General features: G+C 45.0%; 1 protein-coding gene across 1 annotated transcript in view; it reads right to left on the bottom strand.

The window, feature by feature from the left end:
* Positions 1 to 2,089: 2,089 nt before the first annotated feature.
* malrd1 (MAM and LDL receptor class A domain containing 1) overlaps positions 2,090 to 22,032 on the bottom strand; it is a 43,876-nt gene continuing 23,933 nt past the window's right edge. Inside the window, exons 21-33 of the mRNA XM_030100093.1 lie at positions 16,186 to 16,366; positions 15,003 to 15,131; positions 14,719 to 14,880; positions 11,450 to 11,607; positions 10,657 to 10,858; positions 9,981 to 10,259; positions 8,655 to 8,783; positions 7,240 to 7,306; positions 3,917 to 4,005; positions 3,734 to 3,830; positions 3,582 to 3,642; positions 2,597 to 2,704; positions 2,090 to 2,501 (exon numbers count right to left, since the gene is read on the bottom strand). Coding sequence (XP_029955953.1) covers positions 2,448 to 2,501; positions 2,597 to 2,704; positions 3,582 to 3,642; positions 3,734 to 3,830; positions 3,917 to 4,005; positions 7,240 to 7,306; positions 8,655 to 8,783; positions 9,981 to 10,259; positions 10,657 to 10,858; positions 11,450 to 11,607; positions 14,719 to 14,880; positions 15,003 to 15,131; positions 16,186 to 16,366 — 1,716 coding nt within the window. The 3' untranslated portion in view covers positions 2,090 to 2,447. The remainder of the gene's footprint in view (positions 2,502 to 2,596; positions 2,705 to 3,581; positions 3,643 to 3,733; positions 3,831 to 3,916; positions 4,006 to 7,239; positions 7,307 to 8,654; positions 8,784 to 9,980; positions 10,260 to 10,656; positions 10,859 to 11,449; positions 11,608 to 14,718; positions 14,881 to 15,002; positions 15,132 to 16,185; positions 16,367 to 22,032) is intronic.

The raw sequence follows: 22,032 nt of genomic DNA, 5'->3' as shown, positions 1-22,032 counted from the left end.
TGCGTCCAGTGTGAGGTCAACCCAGTCTGAGCAAACACCGGCTTTTGGCTTTTAAGAGTGTCGATCCGGAGAAAAAGGCAGTGAGCCAACAAAAGATGAGGACACAAACAATAAAAGCGAGGAGTAGCTCAAAGGCTGAAATTGATCCTGCTGCCCTCTGATAAATGTCTGACCCTGAATCCACCTCCAGACTCAGCAGAGACTCTGCAGTGATGGAGTTTCAGGCTGAGCGCTAATGACTCAGGGGATTGTGGTCAACCAAAGCCTGAAATTAAACATTCACAATGTGGAACAAAACCAAAGAACCAAAGAGTGTGTCTATGGGATTTCACTAAGCGCGCCGGTGGGCTGATACCAACACACATACCTGACATTTATTATAAATGGGGTAGAGTCTGCAGCGGCTCTTTAAGTGCACGATTGTGCCAACTTATAAAAGCCTGACCCCCACCTCCCCCAAAAAGGAGGTCAGTTCAAAACAACAGCAAAAAAAAAAATCTATATTTAGGTCAAGCTATGAACATTTAATAAGCCGGTACCCAAGTATCCTGCAGCAGTAATCCTCAGCTTGAGTGATAGATATCCTATGATTTCTGTCTTGATACAAAACGCTTCTGTTGACAGTTTAATAGGCAGAAAGCATGTGTGGTAGAAGCTTTAGAAACTTTGGTAGAAATTTTGCAAGTGCTTGTGTTGACCTCCAGATTTGACTGTTACTGGACACTCATGAAACCTCGAACAGATTAGATTAACCGAGTTTTGATGATGGGTCGACTGCGCCGGTGGAAGAAGAGTCACTCCTCCTCCTCCTCGCACGCAAACAGCTGCTGCAGGAAGTCAACTTGTAATGGATTTTAATTAGCAGATAAAACAGGGGCAAACTACTTTATTTGGACTTGTGATCCTTAAAATGGATCGCTAATGAAGTCGGGGCTCCATTTGGAGTCTGAGAGTGTTCAGCGGAGCATTTCAATTCAGAGAGCGCTGTGTTTTTCTGCTTTTTGCCAGCACTAAAGAAAAACCTTTAATCATCATTCACGAGACATCCACGAGCATCTCTGGGGCCGGGAATATTACAGCGCGCAATTAATAAGCGGCTATACTGGCTGCATTTAGTGTCCAAAATGTATTTCTGGGATTTGGTCCAAAGCTCTCCGGACCCGGTTCAATAAAACATTTGATCTGATTTAAAGAAAAAAAAAATGAAGAAGATGTTAGCTTTAAAACGATTCCACAGTCACAGGGAATTCATCAGCATCGAGGGGAGAAGATCCTCACCACAGTTATATTGGAGCAGTAAAGATAAAGCGGCAGAAGCAGGAAGGTTGACGCCACCGGCCAGGAAATAGTACAACTCATAAACCTTCTTTACAATCCTACTCTTCAGTTGTTTTTGTCAAACAGAGGGAGAAAAAAATGCTTTTACACGTAAATTATGTCGAACTAAAATCACATCTTAACAATGAGAGACTCTTTGTGTTATATTCATGTCTGCTCGTGAGTTACGAACATCCCAGAATGCTCTGCAAACTACTTCACAGACGCCTTGAAATATGTTTGTATTCGCCTGAGGAAGCAAGAACTCCTCCTCACTTCTTACACCTTGGCGAAATTGACTATAATAAATCAGTGTTTTTTTTAGCAGTACAATGTGAATTCATTTTGTACCAGTGAGAAGTTTAATCTTTATTTTGAATAATTGTAGCAAAATGATTTAAAATGTAAATTTCTGCCTTTCATTGAATTGATTTGTCTTCCTCATGATTCAAAAGTCTTGGAAAAGATTTCAATCACAAGATCCCCAGCCGGTCTTTGCTGTGATGCACTTCAACACAATGCGGCCAAAACACAAAGTCTTACAGGCATGATTACAGGCAGAGTTTTTTTCCTTTGGACAAAACTAGACTCACTTTTTTTTTGTGTGAACTTGATCTTCTCATTGAAATGTGAGGACAAACAGAGCTTTGCTCCAGTAGATAACACCTTCAGAGTTTTATTGGAACTTAAATACACATTGTTCAGATGCAGCAGTCGCAAAGTAAAGATGAAAAAGAACTTTTTTTACATCTGATTTAGATCCTCTCCAGTTTGAAATTGTTAAAAAAAAAGGAGTTTTCATGGCAGAAGTAGCATGACAACATCACCATCAACATTTCCTCCCCCAGTTTGCAGCAAACTAAAACAATCTCATCCAGTTTGATGCAGAGGGAATGAACTGTCGATGCTAAAAGGACATGAGGGAGAGATGACGGCGAACAGGCAGCACATGGTCAAAGATGTGAACGAATCCCCGCTTCGGCTCCGACTTGGCTCCAACCTCTGCTGTCCGTCTCCACGGCTCTATCCGAACAAAGGCAAGCTGCCAAGACAATAACCTTGGATATAAAAGTTGAGCTCCTCGTTTTTCTGACTGGGTCTTTACGGGCGGCGTCATTAGCATCGGGGGGTTAATTGTACAGTGGGTTGGAGAAGGACAGCTTGGCATCCTTCCCGTTTGAACCCTGCAGCGGACAAACACACACAAAGGGAGATACATCACGCCACCGACTTCTGCACAGACGATTAAAGGCCGGGCGGCCGAGCGCAGACGCCTCACCCCAGCCTCCCTCCTCCAGGGGTAGACGCTGATGGAGAGCCCCCGACCGTCACTCCACCTGGGGTTAATGCGAGGACAACCGCCTGCTCCGGCACGCATGGAGGGGAGCTGGGGGGAGAGAAACGTCGTGTATACAAGTCTGCAAAATCAGATTAGCGTGAATGTGCGAGCGTACGTGAAGTACGATTAAACTTCACGGCCGGCCGGGCCGCCGGTCCATAATTACACCTCTAACCTCCATAACACATCTCATCATCGCTCCAGAGGTGCGATAATCACCGGCTGTTTCCGCCGCTCGGCGAAACGAGTGTTGAAGTGAGTCTGTGGCGCGGCGATATCAGTTCACTCCTACACCTCTCTATTTATAGCCGCGTCCTCAGCGGAAGACACGCGAAAGCAAATGTGGACAAACAATTCAGTTCAGATGCGGAATGCAGAGACATGCGTCGAAATTCGAGTCTTCGTCAGCGTTAAACACAGTGAGACAGCACATCCTCCACAATCACTCAATAACACTCCTGTTCAAATGAAAAGGAGTGTGTGTCTCGTCTGATCGGTCTATTCTCTGGGATACAGTACAGGTCAAAATCCCTGGAAACGAGGACGATGATAAGACCGCCTGCTTCATGCAATAAAATCCTCAGTATCCCATCATGTGGCCTTTATGTATCGATGACAAGCAGAAAACTGTTGCTAAACTGGTTATTTTTGCTGTTGCAGCTTGTGTCGATGCTCTCGACCATATTATTGGATGGATTGTGTGTATATGCTCGCACTACACTGTGTGTATACAACACACTCAGACACAGTTATACGCCGCAAAATCAATAATTCTAAATCAAAAATCTAATTTAGCAGAAAGGTTCCTCTAATGTTAAATCCACTTATTGAATGAATAGGAAAAATTAGATTTGTACAGCTGGGGAACCCGGCGTTACTCAAAATGAATTCGCTGATGATTGATCGGACGTTTGTGCGCGCTGACCTCCGCCCTGGAGTCGTCGTCCGGGTCGTCCATCATCCCGTACTCCATCGGGTCGGACCTCCTGCGGAAGCCAAACGCACTCATCATCATCACCTTCGTCACGGACAGAGTCCTGATCGGAGGAAACGGGGCTGCATGTCGGTGTTACTCACACGCAGTGACATTGTTTCTTGCAGAAGGCCAGAATACACACGGCGACGCCGAGAACGAGCAGCAGCAGGCCGATGGCGATGCCGACGTACACGGCGTCTGAACGAGGCGGGGGGAGACGGTTCACTGTGACGTATGCAGACACGCAGCATTCCGGCTCAGGGGAGTGTGTGGCTCGTTATTACCCAGCTGCAGGTCGTCCGGTGTGTGTGGCGAGGTGGGGGACGGTTTCTCCCTCACATGGCAGCGGTTTCCAGTCCATCCTGGATCACACCTGCGGTAAGACACAGAGGAACACACCGAGGGTTGAATTAAATGCAGGAAGATGATTTTGCAGATTCAAAGAGCAGCAAATAAATTCTATCGGTGTTTAAATATGATGGCTGAACATCTGAGACGACATGACCAGCTCAACACGGCTGGAAATTAACAGAGAACCTGACTCTCAGCTCTACTCTCAATCAACACTGTGGCAATTTGATCTCAAAGGTCAAAGGTCAAGGCCACTCCGTCCATAATGCTGTTGACATAATTGCCCAGAAAGACTCAAGAGGATTTGCTCAGACTTGTCATCCACGTCCACTCTGACTCAAAGATGAACGACTTCGAGGTTAAAGGTCACTCTGATTTCATGATAGTTCTATATATCATGAGAGACTCCTGACGCGGCGTCCAGACCAGGTTCAAAGGTTCACAGCTGACAAAGCGATCCGCCGAGGAACTACAGAGAAGGAACATCCAAACAAAAGGCGAACGTCGTCAAAACTAGATTACATGAGATTTATGACTGGGACAATGAAAAACACAACACTGATGCAAACTACAAACTGGAAATTGAGAAACATCCAGACGGCACCTATCCCAACAAAAAAGGGAGGACTGGGGAGACGGAGATGATCACAGCAGAAGCACAGGCGGCCTGGAGAGACTCGATCTGCAAAAAGAAAACAACCTGACACAACATGAGCCTCACAAGACAGGCAGAAGCTGACAAACTGAGCCAAAACACGAAGAGAGGAGACCATGACCAAACACTTAGACGCTCAACTGGCGAAAAAAATCAGAATACCAAGCATGACCAGACTAAAGATGCCTCACAGCTCCACGTCGTACAATTTAGGACATATCTTCACTGGACAGATATCAAAACTTTTTTAAATCACATTACAGTTATCCTACTTCTTATGCACTAGAAATGTCATGGAATATGAAAATAAAGTGAATAAAATACCTCTGTGTGCATCAGAATTATACACACACACACACACACACACACACACACACACACACACTCTAGCTTGACATATTGACAAATGGGTGAGGATTTCTTTGCTGGACGTCCACCACGGAAACACAGACTGATTGCAAATAGTTTGTTTGGTCTGCCGAGCAGCATCTTGGGAAGAAAAGCGAGTTTCTGTTCGTCCAGAAGAGAGACTGCGCTCCAAGCCAACATCTGTTCAGTATCAGCAGGATTTCTCAACAACACTGCTCTTCTAATGCGAAACACAAGGCTCTCCGTCAGGCCCAGACTTGGTCATTATCATTCAGACGGGGTCCAAGTACATATTGTGTGACAGTCTAGCCGTGGCAGTAGGTTGTCTCTGGCTCGGGTGGCCGGTGGATCCTGTTCAGCAGAGCGGAGGAACGTGACGCTGCTACTGAGCCAGAGGTGTCTTTCCATGGCGGAGGTTCGGGCTCCAGATCCAGCATGCTGGAGCCGCTGCGGGAGCGCCACAACACAACGGCGGCGGGAAAGTCCTGCTGCTTAATGAGAAGACGGAGCGGCGGAGCAGGGAATGGAGATGAAAGGAAATTAAATGACACTGGGATAATGATAGCAAAAAGTAGGAATGAGTTTTCAGACCAAATAAAGAGAGGAAAAAACAACACTCAGTGTCTCATTACAGGTGCAAGACATGCAGCTTTTGGACAGGAATCTCAGCGTCTCTGCTCGACTGACAGACAGCAGCTGAGCTCCGGCAGCAAAAATTAGAGACAAAGTAAACAAATATGTGGTGCTGAATACATGTCACCAGCAGACAGCCGATCGTGAGCGATACGGGAAAGGAAAAACCACATCAGCATCTGAAGACAGCATTAGCAGGTATTTTTATATCGTGCAAGTGAAGCAGTGCACTTCTTGTCAGAAAATAAGCATTTTGTAGAAAAGCGTAACGGTTATTCAGACACATGATGGAACCTGTTCCCAAGTTTTCACACCAGAACGAAGACATGATGTCTATGAAAACAGATTTCCCAGCGTCACTTGTTGAGGGAGTTTTGACTTTGAAAAGTCTTGGAACTTCATGTCAGTGTGTGAAATCTTCCACAACTTTAACACTTTCTCTCCAGTTGCGCAGATTATCTTCGTCTGTACGGATAAGCCTGCACAGGAGCGAGTCCTCGGTCCAAATGGAGATTAAGGAAAGAGATTTGCTGTGTTTTTATTGTCCTCTGTCTCCAAAGGGAGTAAAAAAAATCATTCATGAGATGAGAAGAAAGAAAGACTACAAAGCTCCTCTGACTGTCGAACAACTCTGAGCCTTTCAGTGGACGTTTGTGTGTTAAGAACTAGAAATAAAATTAATTTCGGCAGTTTTACAGAAGTTATAGCTTAATGCCAGTGCAGTAACATGATCCTCTGTGTTATATGTCCAACATGAATGTTTTGAAGAAACGCAGAGCAGGTCATTTACAAAACAGGACTAACAGATTATCATTTCAACTGGACCTCAATGGGTTGAATTTGCTGCAGTTCCTCTGCCCGGATTGGGTTTTTGACATATTGTGCATTACTTTAGTACATTACTACATTACTGTAGTAAAAATGTTTTAGATCTGCAGCATGATTCCCATCAACTTTCTGGAACGTTGAATTTCCTGACAGGTTTAAGTAGAAAAGTGATTTTTCACTGATATTAGCAGACTCAAGGTTGCATTTTTGCTTTCAGGAATAAAATATCTCAAAACAGACAAGTGAAGCTGCTGCTTTAAAAAAATCGGTTCATATACTGAGTAGAAGACCTTCAACAAAGACAGCCAATAAAGTGATTATGGTATTTGTCTGGATTGTATTTAGGAGATGTAGACACTAGTATTGTGGCAAAAAATAAATGAATGCATGATGTTTCTATGGGGGACCCACTGAGGCCCCCGAAAGTGCCGACAGTGTTTAAATATTGACCCGGAGAATCCATCAGGAATCTCCAGGAAAACACGGCGCTGGTGGACAAATGAAGGCAGAACCACCCTGTTTAATCTGCAGGGGATAAGCAGATTCCCACATGCTCCACGAAGCGTGTCTTTTCCAGGGAAAGAAACAAGACTGATGGGATTTCCATGTTTTAAATCTCACAAAAGAGAGAGAGAGCGGGTAGGATGGGGAGCGGGAAGAGCAGACATGATACTTATCTCTGTTTGTGCTTGTTTATGAATGTGCGTAAGACGGCGGGTCTGTTTGCTTATAAAATGCTTTGTGGTCCAGTGGAGGTGAAGCTTAACTCACACGCAAACAGGCCCGTGTTGGTCCACGAGGCAGGAGCCTCGATCCAGGCAGTACATCGGAGGGCAATCTGCAAGAGAAAGGAAAACAACCAGGCGCACAGAATATCAGATTGCACAGGAGAAATGAAATCTCCCACTCCCTTTCTGCGCTGCCCCTTGTTCCTGTCTTCACCTGACAGGCTACACGTATGACCACGGTGCAGCGGCATGTACAGCACTGGCTCCCAAAAATAAAGCCAGAAATAGATTTTTTTTTTTTTTTCTTTTTAATGGAATGCAAGGAGCACCAATCTCATGTCAGATCGGTCTGGTGTGTTTTCACAGTATTTGAAGGTGCTTTGGCGGTGAGCCGGGTCCAAACATGAAGGAGAGGACTCAGTGGCGTTAGTCCCTTCATGTTATCCCAGATGGGCTCCGTGAAGCCGGGATCAGGCTCGGCAGGAGCCGAACCATCTGCTGCAGGACTCTTTGTTCCTGTCGCGGCTGAGAATTTAAGGGAGTTGCTGCATGTTTATGTGGTTTTCCAGTCTGATGATTTCCTGATAATTCTGCAGGTCGGATGAAAATGTTGACATCGGAGATTTTTGCTCATTCCAAGTAACTATTTTGTGAATTAACCCGTTTCCTGTAAGAACTGGTGTTATGCTGAATACCGTGTCACACTGACTCGCATCCATGAAGATAAAAAAGTATCGATCTTAGATAATGCAAATGCCATGATGAATTCAGAGTAGGGCTAATGTGCCATGGCCACACCACAATGATAAAACCTTGCGCAAATAATGAAGGATCGCTAAATGAGACGGACAATTTGAAGGACTCCTTTTCTGCAGCTTGCACAACAGGTCATCGGGGCTTCCTGTTAAACAGTCATTATGTCTTAAACACCATTAGAAAGCCCTGAAGTTCCACTCAGCCCATGATAAAGTGTCTTGGCGTTGGCAGTTGAAGGCAGCCTTAATGGGAGGTTCGGGCCTGAATCCCATGAAAGTGGAGGTTTTTAATGGATCGGATCTTGGCAGATCGCAGGAACCTGTGAGGTGTGCTCTGCAGGCTAAAGAGCCTCGAAAACGTCCAGAGAGTCGGTGCTTAGGCATGAAACGGAGAGACCGCTTGTGTTGTTTTTGGCAGAGTTTGAGTCAAAGCTGACCGGAGGTGAGAGAAAATAACAGAGGTATGTGCTGAAAGGAAATTTTATGTAAATAAACATTCAAATGAAGGGAAATCTGTCAGACTGAAGGACCATGTTTGACCTAAAAGTCACCGTGACTGATATGGTAACATCTGAGCCGCTGATCGAGATAAGAGCTAAAGTGGAACACATGGACACACTTGATCCTGAGATAGCAGAAGAAAGACCATAAAAATGGACCATAGTTGACGGCGCAAAGGGAAAGCTAGCTGAATCGACATTACCATGGCAGTTGGACTCGTCTGAGTGGAACGGCGGACAGTCGGCCGAGCGGTCACAGCGCTGATGGCGTGGGATACAAGTTGAGGACGTCTCGCACACCAGCTCTCCCAGCAGACACTGCAGCAGAGCCGCTGGAGGAGAGAGGAGAGGATGGAGGAGGTGACGGCTGATCTCACAGATTCCAAAGAGTTCAATGACAAACACTGCAGCAGAACTCAGACCTGCTGTTTGAGATTAGGGTTCAGTTTGCCAGATAGAATTGATGCACATATTCCTGTAATCCATCAAAATCAGAGAATCTTTATAAATAGCCTGCAACCTCCAGACACATTGTACTTGTGTTTATTGACATGGAAGTGTTAAATTTGTTGTCACTGCATTTGCATTACATTCAATTTAAAATGTGTTTCAATTAAAATAGTAAAAATCAGTGTTTTCCTGAACCTTTTCCAGCTTTAATCCACTCACATCTTCTTTATAAATCACATCCTGCTCGCTGTTTTCTCGATTAAAGCTTCATTTTCAGCTAACACCGTGATTTGTATGAGCAAATTCAAACAGTTCGCTGTCTTCCTCCAAAAGAATTGTGCGACTGCCAGGCGCCATAAACCTGCTGCTTTCAATCACTGACACAGCGCTGAGTTCGGTCTAAAACAATGAGTTCTGGCAAATAAGAAAGAAAACTAACAGAAACTAAAGCAGACCTGTTAATACCCGCTGATATAAAAGCTCGCGGTACCAAATCATCCCAGGGTGAAAGACTTTGAATTCAAAATGAGATCCAAGAGAAAAAGTGAATAGGACTGATCGGCTTAATGCAGATTAGAACAGATCAGCTTCAAAATACATAAATTGTTACCTGAGATTTCTGCCTCCTCTCCACACCATAGAAGTGACTAAAACTAAATGAATCAAGCTTGAATTCCTGGAAAACTAACTCAATTATAGCTGTGGATGTCTCCTCAGGAGAAAAAAAGAAAATGCTGTTGTTGCTGCAAGACGCTGTCAACAGTTTTTATCGTTCATATTTTCGCAGTGAGAAACAGTTCCAGTGAAAGCAGTTCACAGCGAGGTCTGCGGATTATCCACAAGGAGCCATTATGTTTCTTGGACAGATATAACTGTGTTGAATTTTTAAACAAGTTTGTTCGGTTGCCAACACGCTGGAGGGATGAACAAGAAGCTCCCATTCATAATGGGTGTGTCACACACTTGAAAGAAGTTATTTCCCACTATTTATTTAAAGTGAACCCGGATTAAATTCACTTTATTCCCAGAAACTGCACCACAGTTTTTTTTAAAGTCACGCAACGAGAAGAGTCGCTTACGGCATCTGTGTTCGTCCTCTCCGTCGGGGCAGTCGGCGACTCCGTCGCAGCGCAGGATGGAAGGGATGCAGCTGCTGTTGGAGCACTGATAGAAGCCGCCGGGACAGAGATCCTGAGGGGGGAGGGTCCCGGGTACCACGTCCGGGCACCGCTCCTCGTCGGACTGATCCACGCAGTCCGGCTCCCCGTCGCACCGCCAGCTCTCTGGGACGCACTGAGGCAGGTGCTCGCACTGGAAGTGGTCGGCGGCGCAGGTCAGAGGTTGAGGAGTTACGGGTCCTGAGGTGGGAAATGATCGAGAGGACACACGCTGATGCTTGTTTTGAGATCGAGAAAAGCCGCTGGTCCACAGGTGGAAAGGAAACCCTCGGGGTGGACGTGAGGAAACAACACAAAATAAATGTAATTGCTTTTCCTCCTCATTGCCCTCGGCCCTCTCCCTCAGCGGCGACCCCGGCTCTGCAGTGAATGTAGACGGACCTGCAGAGCAACGGGCTCCATTAACTCACGACACTCCCCCCGAGGGGCCACAATTTATGTGGAAACTGTGGAGAAAAGGACAAATGTTGCAGGACAAAGAAAAAAAAAAATGGAAGGAGGCAAAAGAAAAAAAAAGAGGAAAGAGGAGAAGGTGAAAATCGGGGTGGAAGAATGGGGTGAACTTCATTCTCCGTACCTCCCCTCGAACACTCGGCGGTGTAGGAGATGTCGTCCAGAGCGATGTCTGTCCACTTGTCTCCGCCCACCTCCGCCTGGAAGGTCACTCTGAACGGCGCTGGGTTCGACAGGACCACGTGAGCGTACGTCCACTGGTTGCCATGGTTACCGGTGGCGGCCCACATCAACAGGGGGGCGCCGCTCGGTCCGACAGTGTAGACCTGAGTGGTTCGGGTGACAATGAGCGGGATATTCTGAAATCTGTCGAGGAAACATTTAAATTTGTACAGATAAATTACCTATATTTAATTTTTTTCCGATACTGATACTGTTTGTGCTACTGCTGATTTTCTCTGACATCTTTTGATTTTTCTGTTTTCCAGGAAATATCTTGAGTGTCTGTTTTGTGTTTACGCGTGGCGCACACTTCCTGTCTAATTAAGTTTTCTCTTTTTTAATATTTCCTTCATGTTTGTTGTTGTCAAATTAACCCGGCAAAACAAAGGGGCCTAAAAACAACATGAAAAGACGGATATGCTAATTGGGTTTGCGAGACGAGGCGCTCTGATGGATCGTTCGCTGGCAGCGAGACTTTCATCCCCTCCTGTGTGGATCAGCTGATTGACAGCGAGCAGAGGCTAATGTGGAAGAGGACAGGAACGAGACTTCCAGTTGGACCGTGATGGATCGTTTGATGGAACAACTGAAAGTTGTTTTTTTTTTTTTTTTTTTTTTTTTTAAACTTTACACCTGATTAAACCTGCCACAAAGACTTTGAATCATTTATGGAAATGAAGCTGAGATTAGATCACCTTCAGTGTCCCCATCCTGTGGGAGCCGTGCATGAAGAACCAGAAGCGTAGGTGACACAGGCCGATGCTGGCGGGAAACGGACGCCCGGACGTCACCTTGGCAACGTCTCCCTCCCTCTGAGCTGCAGAGTGTATGTACAAGAAGTTCCCGCCTCCATCTTTTGGAGACAAAAAAGCAGCACAGACACATTTGTATCACATTTATGTAACGTACGAGTGATATTTCAGAGTGATGACTGTTGAAACGGAGACGGCGTAGGAGAATCCACAGCTCAACCACCTTGTTTTACTAAAAAAATAAATAAAACATCCCACAACTATTGTGTCTTGCTTCAAATAAACACGCTGCTCGAACAAGAGAAGGCAGCCGCAGCGTTGAAACGTTGAAACGTCGCAGCCCGAAGCCAAAAGCTGCAGAGCTTCTTTTGCTTGGCTGGGCATGGAGATGAGACAGCAGCCAGGCGATGCCAGAACAAAGTGGGAGTTTTCCACATGAGCTGAAAGGGATTTAAGGGCCTCGCGATCCACGGCGCGCAGTTTACCCAGCTCCCAGCCCACAAAACTCAATACATCTACTGTAACTCAAAACGTAACATCTGAGCATCGCAAACAGATCGTTTTCCCGGAGCGGCCGGGCGAGCACGGGCTGCTCCATCATCCCGACGTCGACGGCTTCCAATAATGTGAGTGAGGGATGTCTGCGCGCCCCTGTCTCATGTTTCATTGATCGTCTCTGTAGCGACGTCACGCATTCATCTGCTTCCCAAACGTCCACAATTCATCCCTGCGATCAATAGGCTCAACTGGCCAATCAGACGCAGCGATGAACTCAATAACCCACATGCAGACAATACGAGGAGGAGTCACAGTGAAACAACAGAAAAGAAGTTCAAATCTAAAACAAAATGTTCTATTTATCATAACACTGGAGCAATGACGGTTTTCTTTCACTCTCTAAAGTTTATTTCATCACAATGTTCCCTCACTGCTTTTAGTTATTTATCAAGGTCACATTTCTAAAACACGGAGTGGTATTTTTAAGCTTTCTGCATCTGGCGAATTGCCAAAAAGCTGAAGAATCTGAGACGGCATCATTTAATTCAAATTAAGGGCAAACCACACGGAAATGGAGGTTTATATTGTTGTGTTTAGACGAGAATAATTGTGACCTTAAGCCCAATTAATGTTCAATTAATCTGTGGGAAATGAGGATTGATTCAGCAGCGAAGCTGTAAACAGGATAAACAACACGTCTGATGGTGTTTAGCTCAGTTTGACTCGCTGACACTGATCAGGATGTTTTATTAACCCTGCCGTCAAACGCATCTCCGAGCTCCCGGTTCCTTGCTGTCAGGACGTAATTACAAAGGCTTTGCTGGAAAACTGAAAACACGGAAGATGTCAGGAGGACACGATGTTTGTTGTTCCAGATTCTGAGATGTTTTTGTTTTCGACAGCATTGTTCAAATTTCTGGAAATGCAGGGAGGACTGCAAATAACGTACACGTGGTATTTTCACACAACTGTAAAGAGGTCAAAGGTCAATGAATCCTCAAGCAGTTTGAGAGTTACTTACGGCCTGAATTTTATTCACTGACAGACTTTATTTCAGCGAAGGTCGTGTTACGTTCTGGTGTGAAATTGAAGCGGCAGTGAGGAGGGAAGTGGAAATATTGACATTGGAGTTTGGAGCTCGTGTCCTGAATCTGTTTCAAAAACACTTTGAGGTTTGGAAAAGATCAAGATGCTGCTTAAAACTTTTTTTTTTTATGATTTCTACCAAGACAAGGTTGCTTTAATGGCTTTAAAGGCAAATTATGGCTATTTCAAATGAAAAATAAATAAACCCTCGTCTAAATTTTAATCATTCTAATTTTTCGACTTCCTCCAGCCTGTTCAGTTTCACAGTACAAGTCTGCACAACAGCAAGCAGGAGGAATAATGGCCGAAGCTCTTGTTTATTACATAGTGCTGCCTGTAGGTATAGTATTTACCATCTGGCACTGAAGTGACTCAACACTTACACCCAATATACAGCTGAGACGTTTACTGCTTAAGCTGAAACATAAGGATGGAAATCTAAATCTCGATGCCCGACAAAGGATAATACATTTCCAGTACCTGGAAAGGATGTGAGATGCGGTTATTGCAGTGCAGGGGTGAAAAGAGAACAGGAAATTTATGCCCATGTACTTCAGATCCAGCTGCAGATACTGTTGTTAAAAATGTTCCGCTTCTCAAAGAACTCTCAAAATATTAGTTGCTTCTTAACTCAATCTGGTAGCAATACGAAGAGAAAGCACCAAATTAAGTATAAAGTATTTCTGAAAAAAACATCTCCAGAATGTTCAAAGTATATAAAAATAACATAATGGTGAAAAAATATAGATATAATGGAGGGTTTTCTTAATTATGTTATGTATGAGGTACAAAAGAAAAACAGAAGAAGAAGAAAAGATGTGAACACGAGTTCAAACCGTGGGCACACTCAGTGTTGACTCACACTTTTACAGGATTACATGGTGAGTTAAACCGAAGCATATCATAAACTTAATTACAACTTGATTGCAGTGCAGTGTGTTTTCAAAACTAACACACACCACAACCATGCCCGCAGTCAGTCCAAGAACCCAGATTTGTCAGAGCGAAAAGGAAGAACTGCGAACATAACACAGACATTTATGACAGCGGGATGGACTTCGGCAAACGGATTTTACTGACTCTGCATTTTACTGCATCAGAAGGCTGGATGTGCTTTACAGACACATTCACCATTTCCTTCACTCTATCATTCACACACACACTGGAGAAACAGGGTTTAATGTCTTTCTTAAAGACACTTGAGCACATGGCCATGGCTCATCAAACTGTCACTGGGAGTGAAATATCATGTGTTGTACCAACTCTGCTGATGAAGTTGAGCAATAACTTGATCCTAATCATGAATTTTATAACACTATGAAGCAAATCTGTTAATGCATGATGGTGTTGTGGTTAGTATTCTCTGAATGGGAGCGTTTCCTGTTCATTCTGCAGAGTCAGCTGGGATTCTGAGATGGAGAAAGTGGAGCAGAAGATGGATGGATGGATGAAACACATCTGCTAGGACTTTGAAGAGCTACTGACGCATGATGCAATCCTGTCAGGAGTATCACATCAAAGGATCTTCAGTGAGAGATCAACAATAACTGATGTATTCAGTCACTTCGTTCAGGATCTGCCGTGTGTGGACATGTGTTTCTCGGTGAGGGACTTGGTGTGGAGCAGACCTGGACTGTGGTCGGCGTGCGGTCCGGCTCCGAACGTGTGCGTCCTGTGACTGATCCGCCAATCAAAGTCGTCGTCAGAGTCTTGGAAGAGCTGGCACCTTTCTTCCCACTCCTCTGCCTCCATGTTGAAATCACAGGCACCGGGAGAGCCAATTAGGTGGTCTGCGCAGGAGAAAGATGGAGCAGAAGAGAGAGAGAGAGGCGTCTGGATTGGAAGTTGTCTCTCGATTTAATAAGACTGACTGGCACACGCCTCGGAAAGCCATTTCCTATTTCCCACTCACTGCAGTCTATCTCATCAGATCCATCAGCACAGTCGGCTTTGTTGTCGCACACCAGGTGGGACTCGATGCAGCGGCCGCAGCTACACATGAAATCCGTGGCTACAGGACAGCGCAGCAGCTCCAAGGCGCCTGCAAAGACACGGACACAGATCTGAGGGCTGAACAGCTGCCGTTCGCGCTCTCTTCTGCGCAGATGAATTAGAAAAATGCTCTGATGAGCGACTGTGAACCGTTAAACCGCAGCGTTCCTGAAGGACACGGCGGCGGAGATGACAGTAAACGCGAGCAGAGGAAGGCCTGTCAGGGAAATCAAAGGTTCGTTCCTCCAGCTCCGCCTCGATCGAGACAGAACAGAGGATCAGAGGCGCCAAACATATCACTGTCTCATGTGTGTGTTTGGGGTTGATAGGAGTGTATCATTTGGTTGTGCAGAGTCTGCCTCAGTCAGTCTCGGTTCATATCGCCACACTGGGTCCATGTTTATGCATGTGTGAGGATGTTTGTTTGTCAGGCTTGAGGAGGGCCTTGGCAGAGCGGAGAGACGCCCCACATGGCGTCCAGCCTCGTGCCAGGTCCTGTTCAATCTGGAACATCTGCCTCCGCTATCAGCATCAAAAGGCGACTGTCAGCGACTGTCACGGCGAGGAGAAATCAAACGCTCTGCCTTCAGAACAGCCCGGCGCTCTGCCTCTCTCTTCCCCTCAGCGCAACACTGACCAGATCAATTTTATACAACCAAAATATCAGCTTGAAGGATCATAAAATAATTTCACAGCATAATTAAATCTCCCTCGGGAAGATTATTGGATGAACACTCTGATGAAATAAAGACGGAGATGAATTTAATCTTATTTAATCCACATTATGTAATGGAGGCTGGACTCTGGTCTTTTTCTGAGCTGCTGCTCCCGCGTTAATTACTTATTCAGGTGCTTTCAGACACCTGGAATTGGTGAGGCTTTACATCATTCGTTACCATACTTTAATCTGAAATTTACAAAGAGACTGATTTATTGGGTCGGTGAGTTTCGAAGACATGATTAGTGACGGTCAAAACTTTTTACACTCAATGAATTTCTTAAATATCTTCCATCAGCGATCGATTAAATGAACATTATTTCTTTAGCTCCTACATGTTATTGCAGTTCTATCCAGAGGAGCGTTGGTGGCGCTTGTCACCTACTTGGGGCACAGTTGGTGAACTCCAGGTCATCGAGGGCCGCTCCTCCGCTCATGTCGCTGGAGCGGATGCCTTCAAATATCACCTCAAAGTTCCTGAGGCTCCTCAGCGGGACCTCCGCTCTGAACCACTCTTTCCCCTGATGCCCCGTTTTACTCCACGCCTCCGACAGAGCGTCCTCCGTCTGTGGAAAAGAGCGACAGGAGAATGGCGGCAGCGGCTCTCACGCTGCTCTGGTTACCGGGCGGACGTCAACGGAAATCTGCTTTCAGAGGAGCAGTTCTTCAAATCCTACTTCAGTTCAGTCACACGTCAAGAATGAAGAACTTCAGGCAAAAATGAGCTGAAATTTACTTTTCGACAGGCTGCTGTTGCCGAGAAACGGCGAATGCCACCAAAGAGGAGACATTAAAGTCTCGTTAGCAGAACACGGTACTAATGGGTTCCCCGCTATTCAGACTGAAGCCCTGCTCTCCCTCTGCTATGGTAATGGATTTCTCTCATGCCACACATGGAACATATTAGGAGACAGACCAACATGTATTCTTCTGTAAGTCCACTCAGCCTTTTCCCATGGCGCAGGCCAGACTGAATCTCAGCTAACACAGCTCTCAAACACTGAATGCGTCTTTGAAAAGCAGCTTTGCGGACGTGTCTCTTATGAGCCTGCATCTTACCGGATGGTTTCATTGTCAAACATGCATCAACAACACATTTACATGGGATAAATCACATAATACCAGACGCTGTTTTCTTCTGAGCATGTGGAAAGAGAAGAGAACAAGTGGTGAACATACAAATGTAAAAGACAAAACAGCTGTATTCAGTAGTGAGAGACTAATAAGACTTGACAAACATAATTACACATGTATAAACTGCTGCCTGCTGTGTCTTTCCACCACAAACTGTACGATCCGAGTCTGTAGCTTCAGATTATCACCAGAATTAAATGTTGCGCGGTTTATCGTCCTAAATTACTGCAGAGTGAAAACTTTCCTGCTTAATAAGGCTTATAGCCGGAGCTGCCTGAAGTCGCCATGCATCATTTTACAGTAGAGCTGCTGAGGTCTGGACTGCCGGGGAGCCTCTTCAACACAGTCTCCTCTCTCACTGTCTCTGTATAAATACACCATCACTGCAGGTCATTAACTGTTTCTCTCCGATGGTCTCTTGTTGGTACTTTACTGCATGATTCTCATCTCTGGTTCACAGCCTCGTGAGAAGAGTGAAAAGTCGACATTACTTCTGTCTATCCTATACCTTCAGGGGCTGTTCGGCTGTTGTTGTTTTTTTTTTTTCTTTGCTATAGATGGGCTGACGCATTGGATATATAATATCAACCCTCTAAAACTAAAATCGTTCCATGTGGTACCAGGAGAAACTTTTGAACTCTCATCCCTTTTGAAGGTGCTGCTTAGCGGCACAAACCTCCCTGATTGACGTTTCACGTCTCTTTTAAGCTTTCTGCTGCAGCTGTGTAAGATGTCAATATCGAATCGGCTTAACGTGATGAAAACCGGCATAAAGACCAAGTAATAAATCACAGCAGACCTTATTTTTAGTGAGCGTGTCTGGACGTGATGGAGTCCGCAAAAACCGACATCCACTGATTGTGAGATAAAGAAGGTAAGAAAAATAAAGTTCAAAGCACTTCTCTGAAAAATCCAATTCAATTGACCAACAATGTATACAAGATTTTTAGGATTTTCATGGAGAAAACTTGGTGTTTCCCGTTTCCTAGACTATCTTTTAATGGCAAGCACCTTTCAGCTGAGGCACATGCAGTGAATGAAACGAGAACATGAGGAAAAGCGTAAGGATGAAGCGCAAAGTGAGGCGCACACATCACCCTGACAGCTAATTGTTGGAAAGTGGAGGAAATCTGGATTGAAACAGCCTGAAGCTGCGGACTTCAATAGATCTTTCAGAAAAACTGGAGCGCACACGCATTTACACACCAGCTCCGGGTGCCTCTCTCTCTCTCTTCTCTCACTTGAGGTGATTGAAGTGAATGTAATTAGCCTTCGGGTCAATACAGCGGACCTGAGCCTGGTTAAACCACGCAGTGTTTTAATAGAGGAACATATATAGATTTAACTACCCGTCCTCCTGAAGTTCATGAGCTTCATATTAAAAAAGGTGTAACTCTAACAATTTACAGCTGCTTCCTCGTCCTCCGGTCTTTATAAAGGTGACAGACTAACTGCAGCTCGACTCTGTCACCTAATGAGGGAACTGATAGAGCGCCACGCAGCAGGTGAGCCACTAAACGTCCCACCAAGAGACGGCGTTTAGACAAAAACACGTCTGACTTTCTGGACTTGTGACCAGAAACTGGACCGCAGAGGAAACAGAACCCGGCCCGACGTCCTCAGAACCAGAAGGACGAGGAATGTCACTTTCCGCGCCGCCGTTTGAAAGCCTATTAAAACGCACCCTTGGGTGAGGCGTGCGCGGGCTGTCTCCTCTGCTTCCTGCCAGTGGAGCCCCGGTTTGAAATAATCTTGTTACTGCGAGAGTAGAGCACAGATTAATAGGCAGCGTTACAGGAGGACTTATCCAGATTTATGTCGCGGAGTAAAGGCTCAATCCATAAAAGCAGCCTGAGAGCGACGGGTGACTCCACGATACGTGCTGATGCGGCTCCAGCTTGATGTTGGGGTGGCGCGTCAGTCGAGGCGTTTATCCGATCACTTTGAAAACATCATTTCCAAAGAGATTCAGTTTGACTGATTTGCATTATTTGATTTTATTATCCACCGAGAGAAAACCAAGAGGTAAAAAACGAAGCTGTATTCAGACTGAAATGTTTATTTTATGTAAAAAAATAAATAAATAAATCCATCCCCAATGTCTTAAACATATACTGAATGTTCCACTGAGCTGGAATCCAATTTGTATTCATGGCTTTCTCATTTTACGCAACACTGGCGGCTGTTTTCCTGCAGATACACCTTCATTTTAGAGCGCATCTATTCTTTTTTTCATTTGTTTATTGTTTTGAACATGCGCTGTGCTCAGTTGAAACAAACGCTACAGTGAGTCGACGTGCGCTTATTGTTAACGTGACAGGACTGTGCTTAAAGTCAGGGCCATGCTGAAGTGATTATTCCCATCATGCCGTGTTTCGCCCGGGCAGAACCTCCTCTGACTGGCAGATGTTTGGCTCGCCATAGTGGCAGGCCGCATGTGAATCCACAACGGAAAAACGCAGAGATTTCTCTCAATCACTGGAACTCCTGGCTTCCGCCGGCAAGGCGCACAAACACGCCGCTTTCGCAAAACGCTATGAAATATGCATGACGTCTGAAGAAGAGAGTGACATATTCATCAAGTGAAAGGGAAAGCACGCCTTTCCCCAAGACAAAAGCTTTACGCTGCTGATAAACAACAAAACGGAGAGGCATCTGATATTAATTTCATGTAGATAGAGACAACCTGTTTACACACTTATCCCTGTTTTACAAAGGAGGGCACTGATTGAATAATTCAGCCTTTCGGGAAATGAATGTTTCTGCCTTTTCTGCTGAGAGGAAGTTGATAATACTCTTATGTCTGCACGGTTAAGATTAAGACGCTGCTCGCAGGCTTGCTGTTTTATGCCGACTCAACTAAACATCAGGAAGATTGTGTTACTTTGGGACAGAGGAAGATTAAAGGCAGCCTGCTGTGTTTAACAAAAATCGAGGTTTTTGACTATTCTGTCGTGTTTATTTTTCTAACAGCCAACCGTTCTCGTACTGAACCATCTGTAACTCCAAAAAAATGTGCACAAACAAAGCAAATATTTGCCATTCCCTATTTAAACTTAGAGAAAAGTTTACATTGTGGTGCAAACAGGTGCAGCGAAAATGTATTTTCAAACATTGGTTACATTTATGTTTGAGTCTGTAATTAATGGATCTTTACTTGCTTCCACGGTGGTGTACACAGGAAGTGAACCATTCATGCTTTTGATGCAGCGCCTGGCATCCAAACCAAAGGCCGTGCGCGCCGGCCATCAGCGGTTTGGGGAGTTTGAAAACTGGCAGCTGTGCAGTATTGATTTAACCGTGGGGCATCCACCTTTTGTTCAGCTCCTGTCTTACATTTCCAGTCCGCTTGGCTGCTGGAGACAGACAGCGAAGGTGATAAATAACGACTCTTAGGAACAGTTCACAGGTCTGCTGATATAAATAGACCTGTCCGTCGAGCCCCATCTCAACCTCAGGGAGGGAAACACTTGGCAGGTAAATATAGCACCCCGCCCCCGCCCCCCCACCTCTGAAACACCAATGTCATTACTCCCTTTGTACTTCAATAAACCTTTAAAGACCGCTTACACCGCATTTGCACTACAAAGTTTGCACTTGACTGGTGTGTACATCTAGCCTCGTCTGTGCAAATGCGTGTGCACGTTCGTATTTATGTGGCTGCCTGGACTCAAGGAAACAAAAGCCATAAAAACGCTATAATATTGTAAATGATAGCACAAAGCAATCATCTGTTAGTACTAATGTCTTTGAGCTTTCTAGGTCATACATGCGCTTAACATCATTTACGCGACGTCTCGCGGGAAGACGCGCGCAAATAACACTGGCTTCAGATATTGGTTATCGCTCTGTCTCTGTCTCAACACACACACACACACACACACACGGTCTAAAATCATGCAGGATGACCCCTGAACTCACCACTCTCTCTGTCTACGCGCCAGTGTACAAACGGCTCCTCCACCTCGTCTGGACGTCGAGCGCCGACCTTCTTCAAAAGGTCACATTTTGCATTCTCCATCCATATGTGAGCAAGGTGAACATGTAAAGCAGCCCACGTGCATTCGTCATCTGCCGCCTCTCAGAGAGACACATAATCAATCAGAGGCCGCCGTGAGCTCGACTAAAAACCGGGAAATTCCGATCATTTGCATCTCTAAGCCCAGGAGAGGTGGGTCTGCACCGGGCCGGAAGGTAAAATCAATAGCAGGGAGCACTCTAACTAATCACTGAATTAAAACGAGCATTTTAATAAAAACATTATCGACAATCAGAGGTGTTGGGGCGAGAATAAATGCAGTTTATGAGAAGCACAAGCTGACATTATTGCATTAAAAGATGACTTTAAATCATGTTCATTCACTGGTGATACATTTTACTTCACCAGAAGTCCACAGTTCATGTAACTTAAAAATCGAGAACGCGAAGGATAAAGCGCCAAAGGCACTTTCAACAAAACAAGTAACCATCCTGGACTGAATGCTGAAGACTGGCCTCACATGATAATTGCTGAAGACTTACTGCATTATCCATCCTGTTTATTGAAGAGTTCATTCAACGAATAACAAACACGGTGGAGAGCAACGCAATGTGCTTTTTCTTTTTTCTTTTTTTGTCTGTACGGGTGCCTACCAGAGGGAATATACATTTTTTCCGATGGTCACACTAATAATTTATTGTCAGAGTCAGATGGTTAGCAATTTTCTTTTGAAATGATCTTAATGATAACCTATGAATACTTTCTTACAAAGAAGATAAAACCTCAAACTTTGACGGATATCGCAGCTGCTCAGCGGTTGGCACTGTTACCTCGGAGTGAGAAGGTCGGTTCGACGCGGTGGGGTGTTCATCAGGGGAGGGTTAACGTTCTTCCTGTGCATGTGTGGATTTTTCCAGGTAAAACTAGATTTTTTTTCGTCAAATTGAAACTCTGATTTGTCCAAAGCTGTGACTCTCAGTCTGCTGAGTCTATGAAAGAATGCTGACAGGAACTAGTTGGTGAGATCTCATCACAATTTAGTGATTTTTCTCCGTAACATTTCTATTCTATCACTCCAATTATAGCTTCTTTTCACTGACTTCCTATTAAATGTAGAAC

Source organism: Salarias fasciatus, chromosome 9, assembly GCF_902148845.1.
Source record: "Salarias fasciatus chromosome 9, fSalaFa1.1, whole genome shotgun sequence".
NCBI lineage: Eukaryota > Metazoa > Chordata > Actinopteri > Blenniiformes > Blenniidae > Salarias > Salarias fasciatus.
The sequence above is the reverse complement of the archived record's forward strand: the minus strand, read 5'-3'. Positions and strand labels throughout refer to the sequence as shown.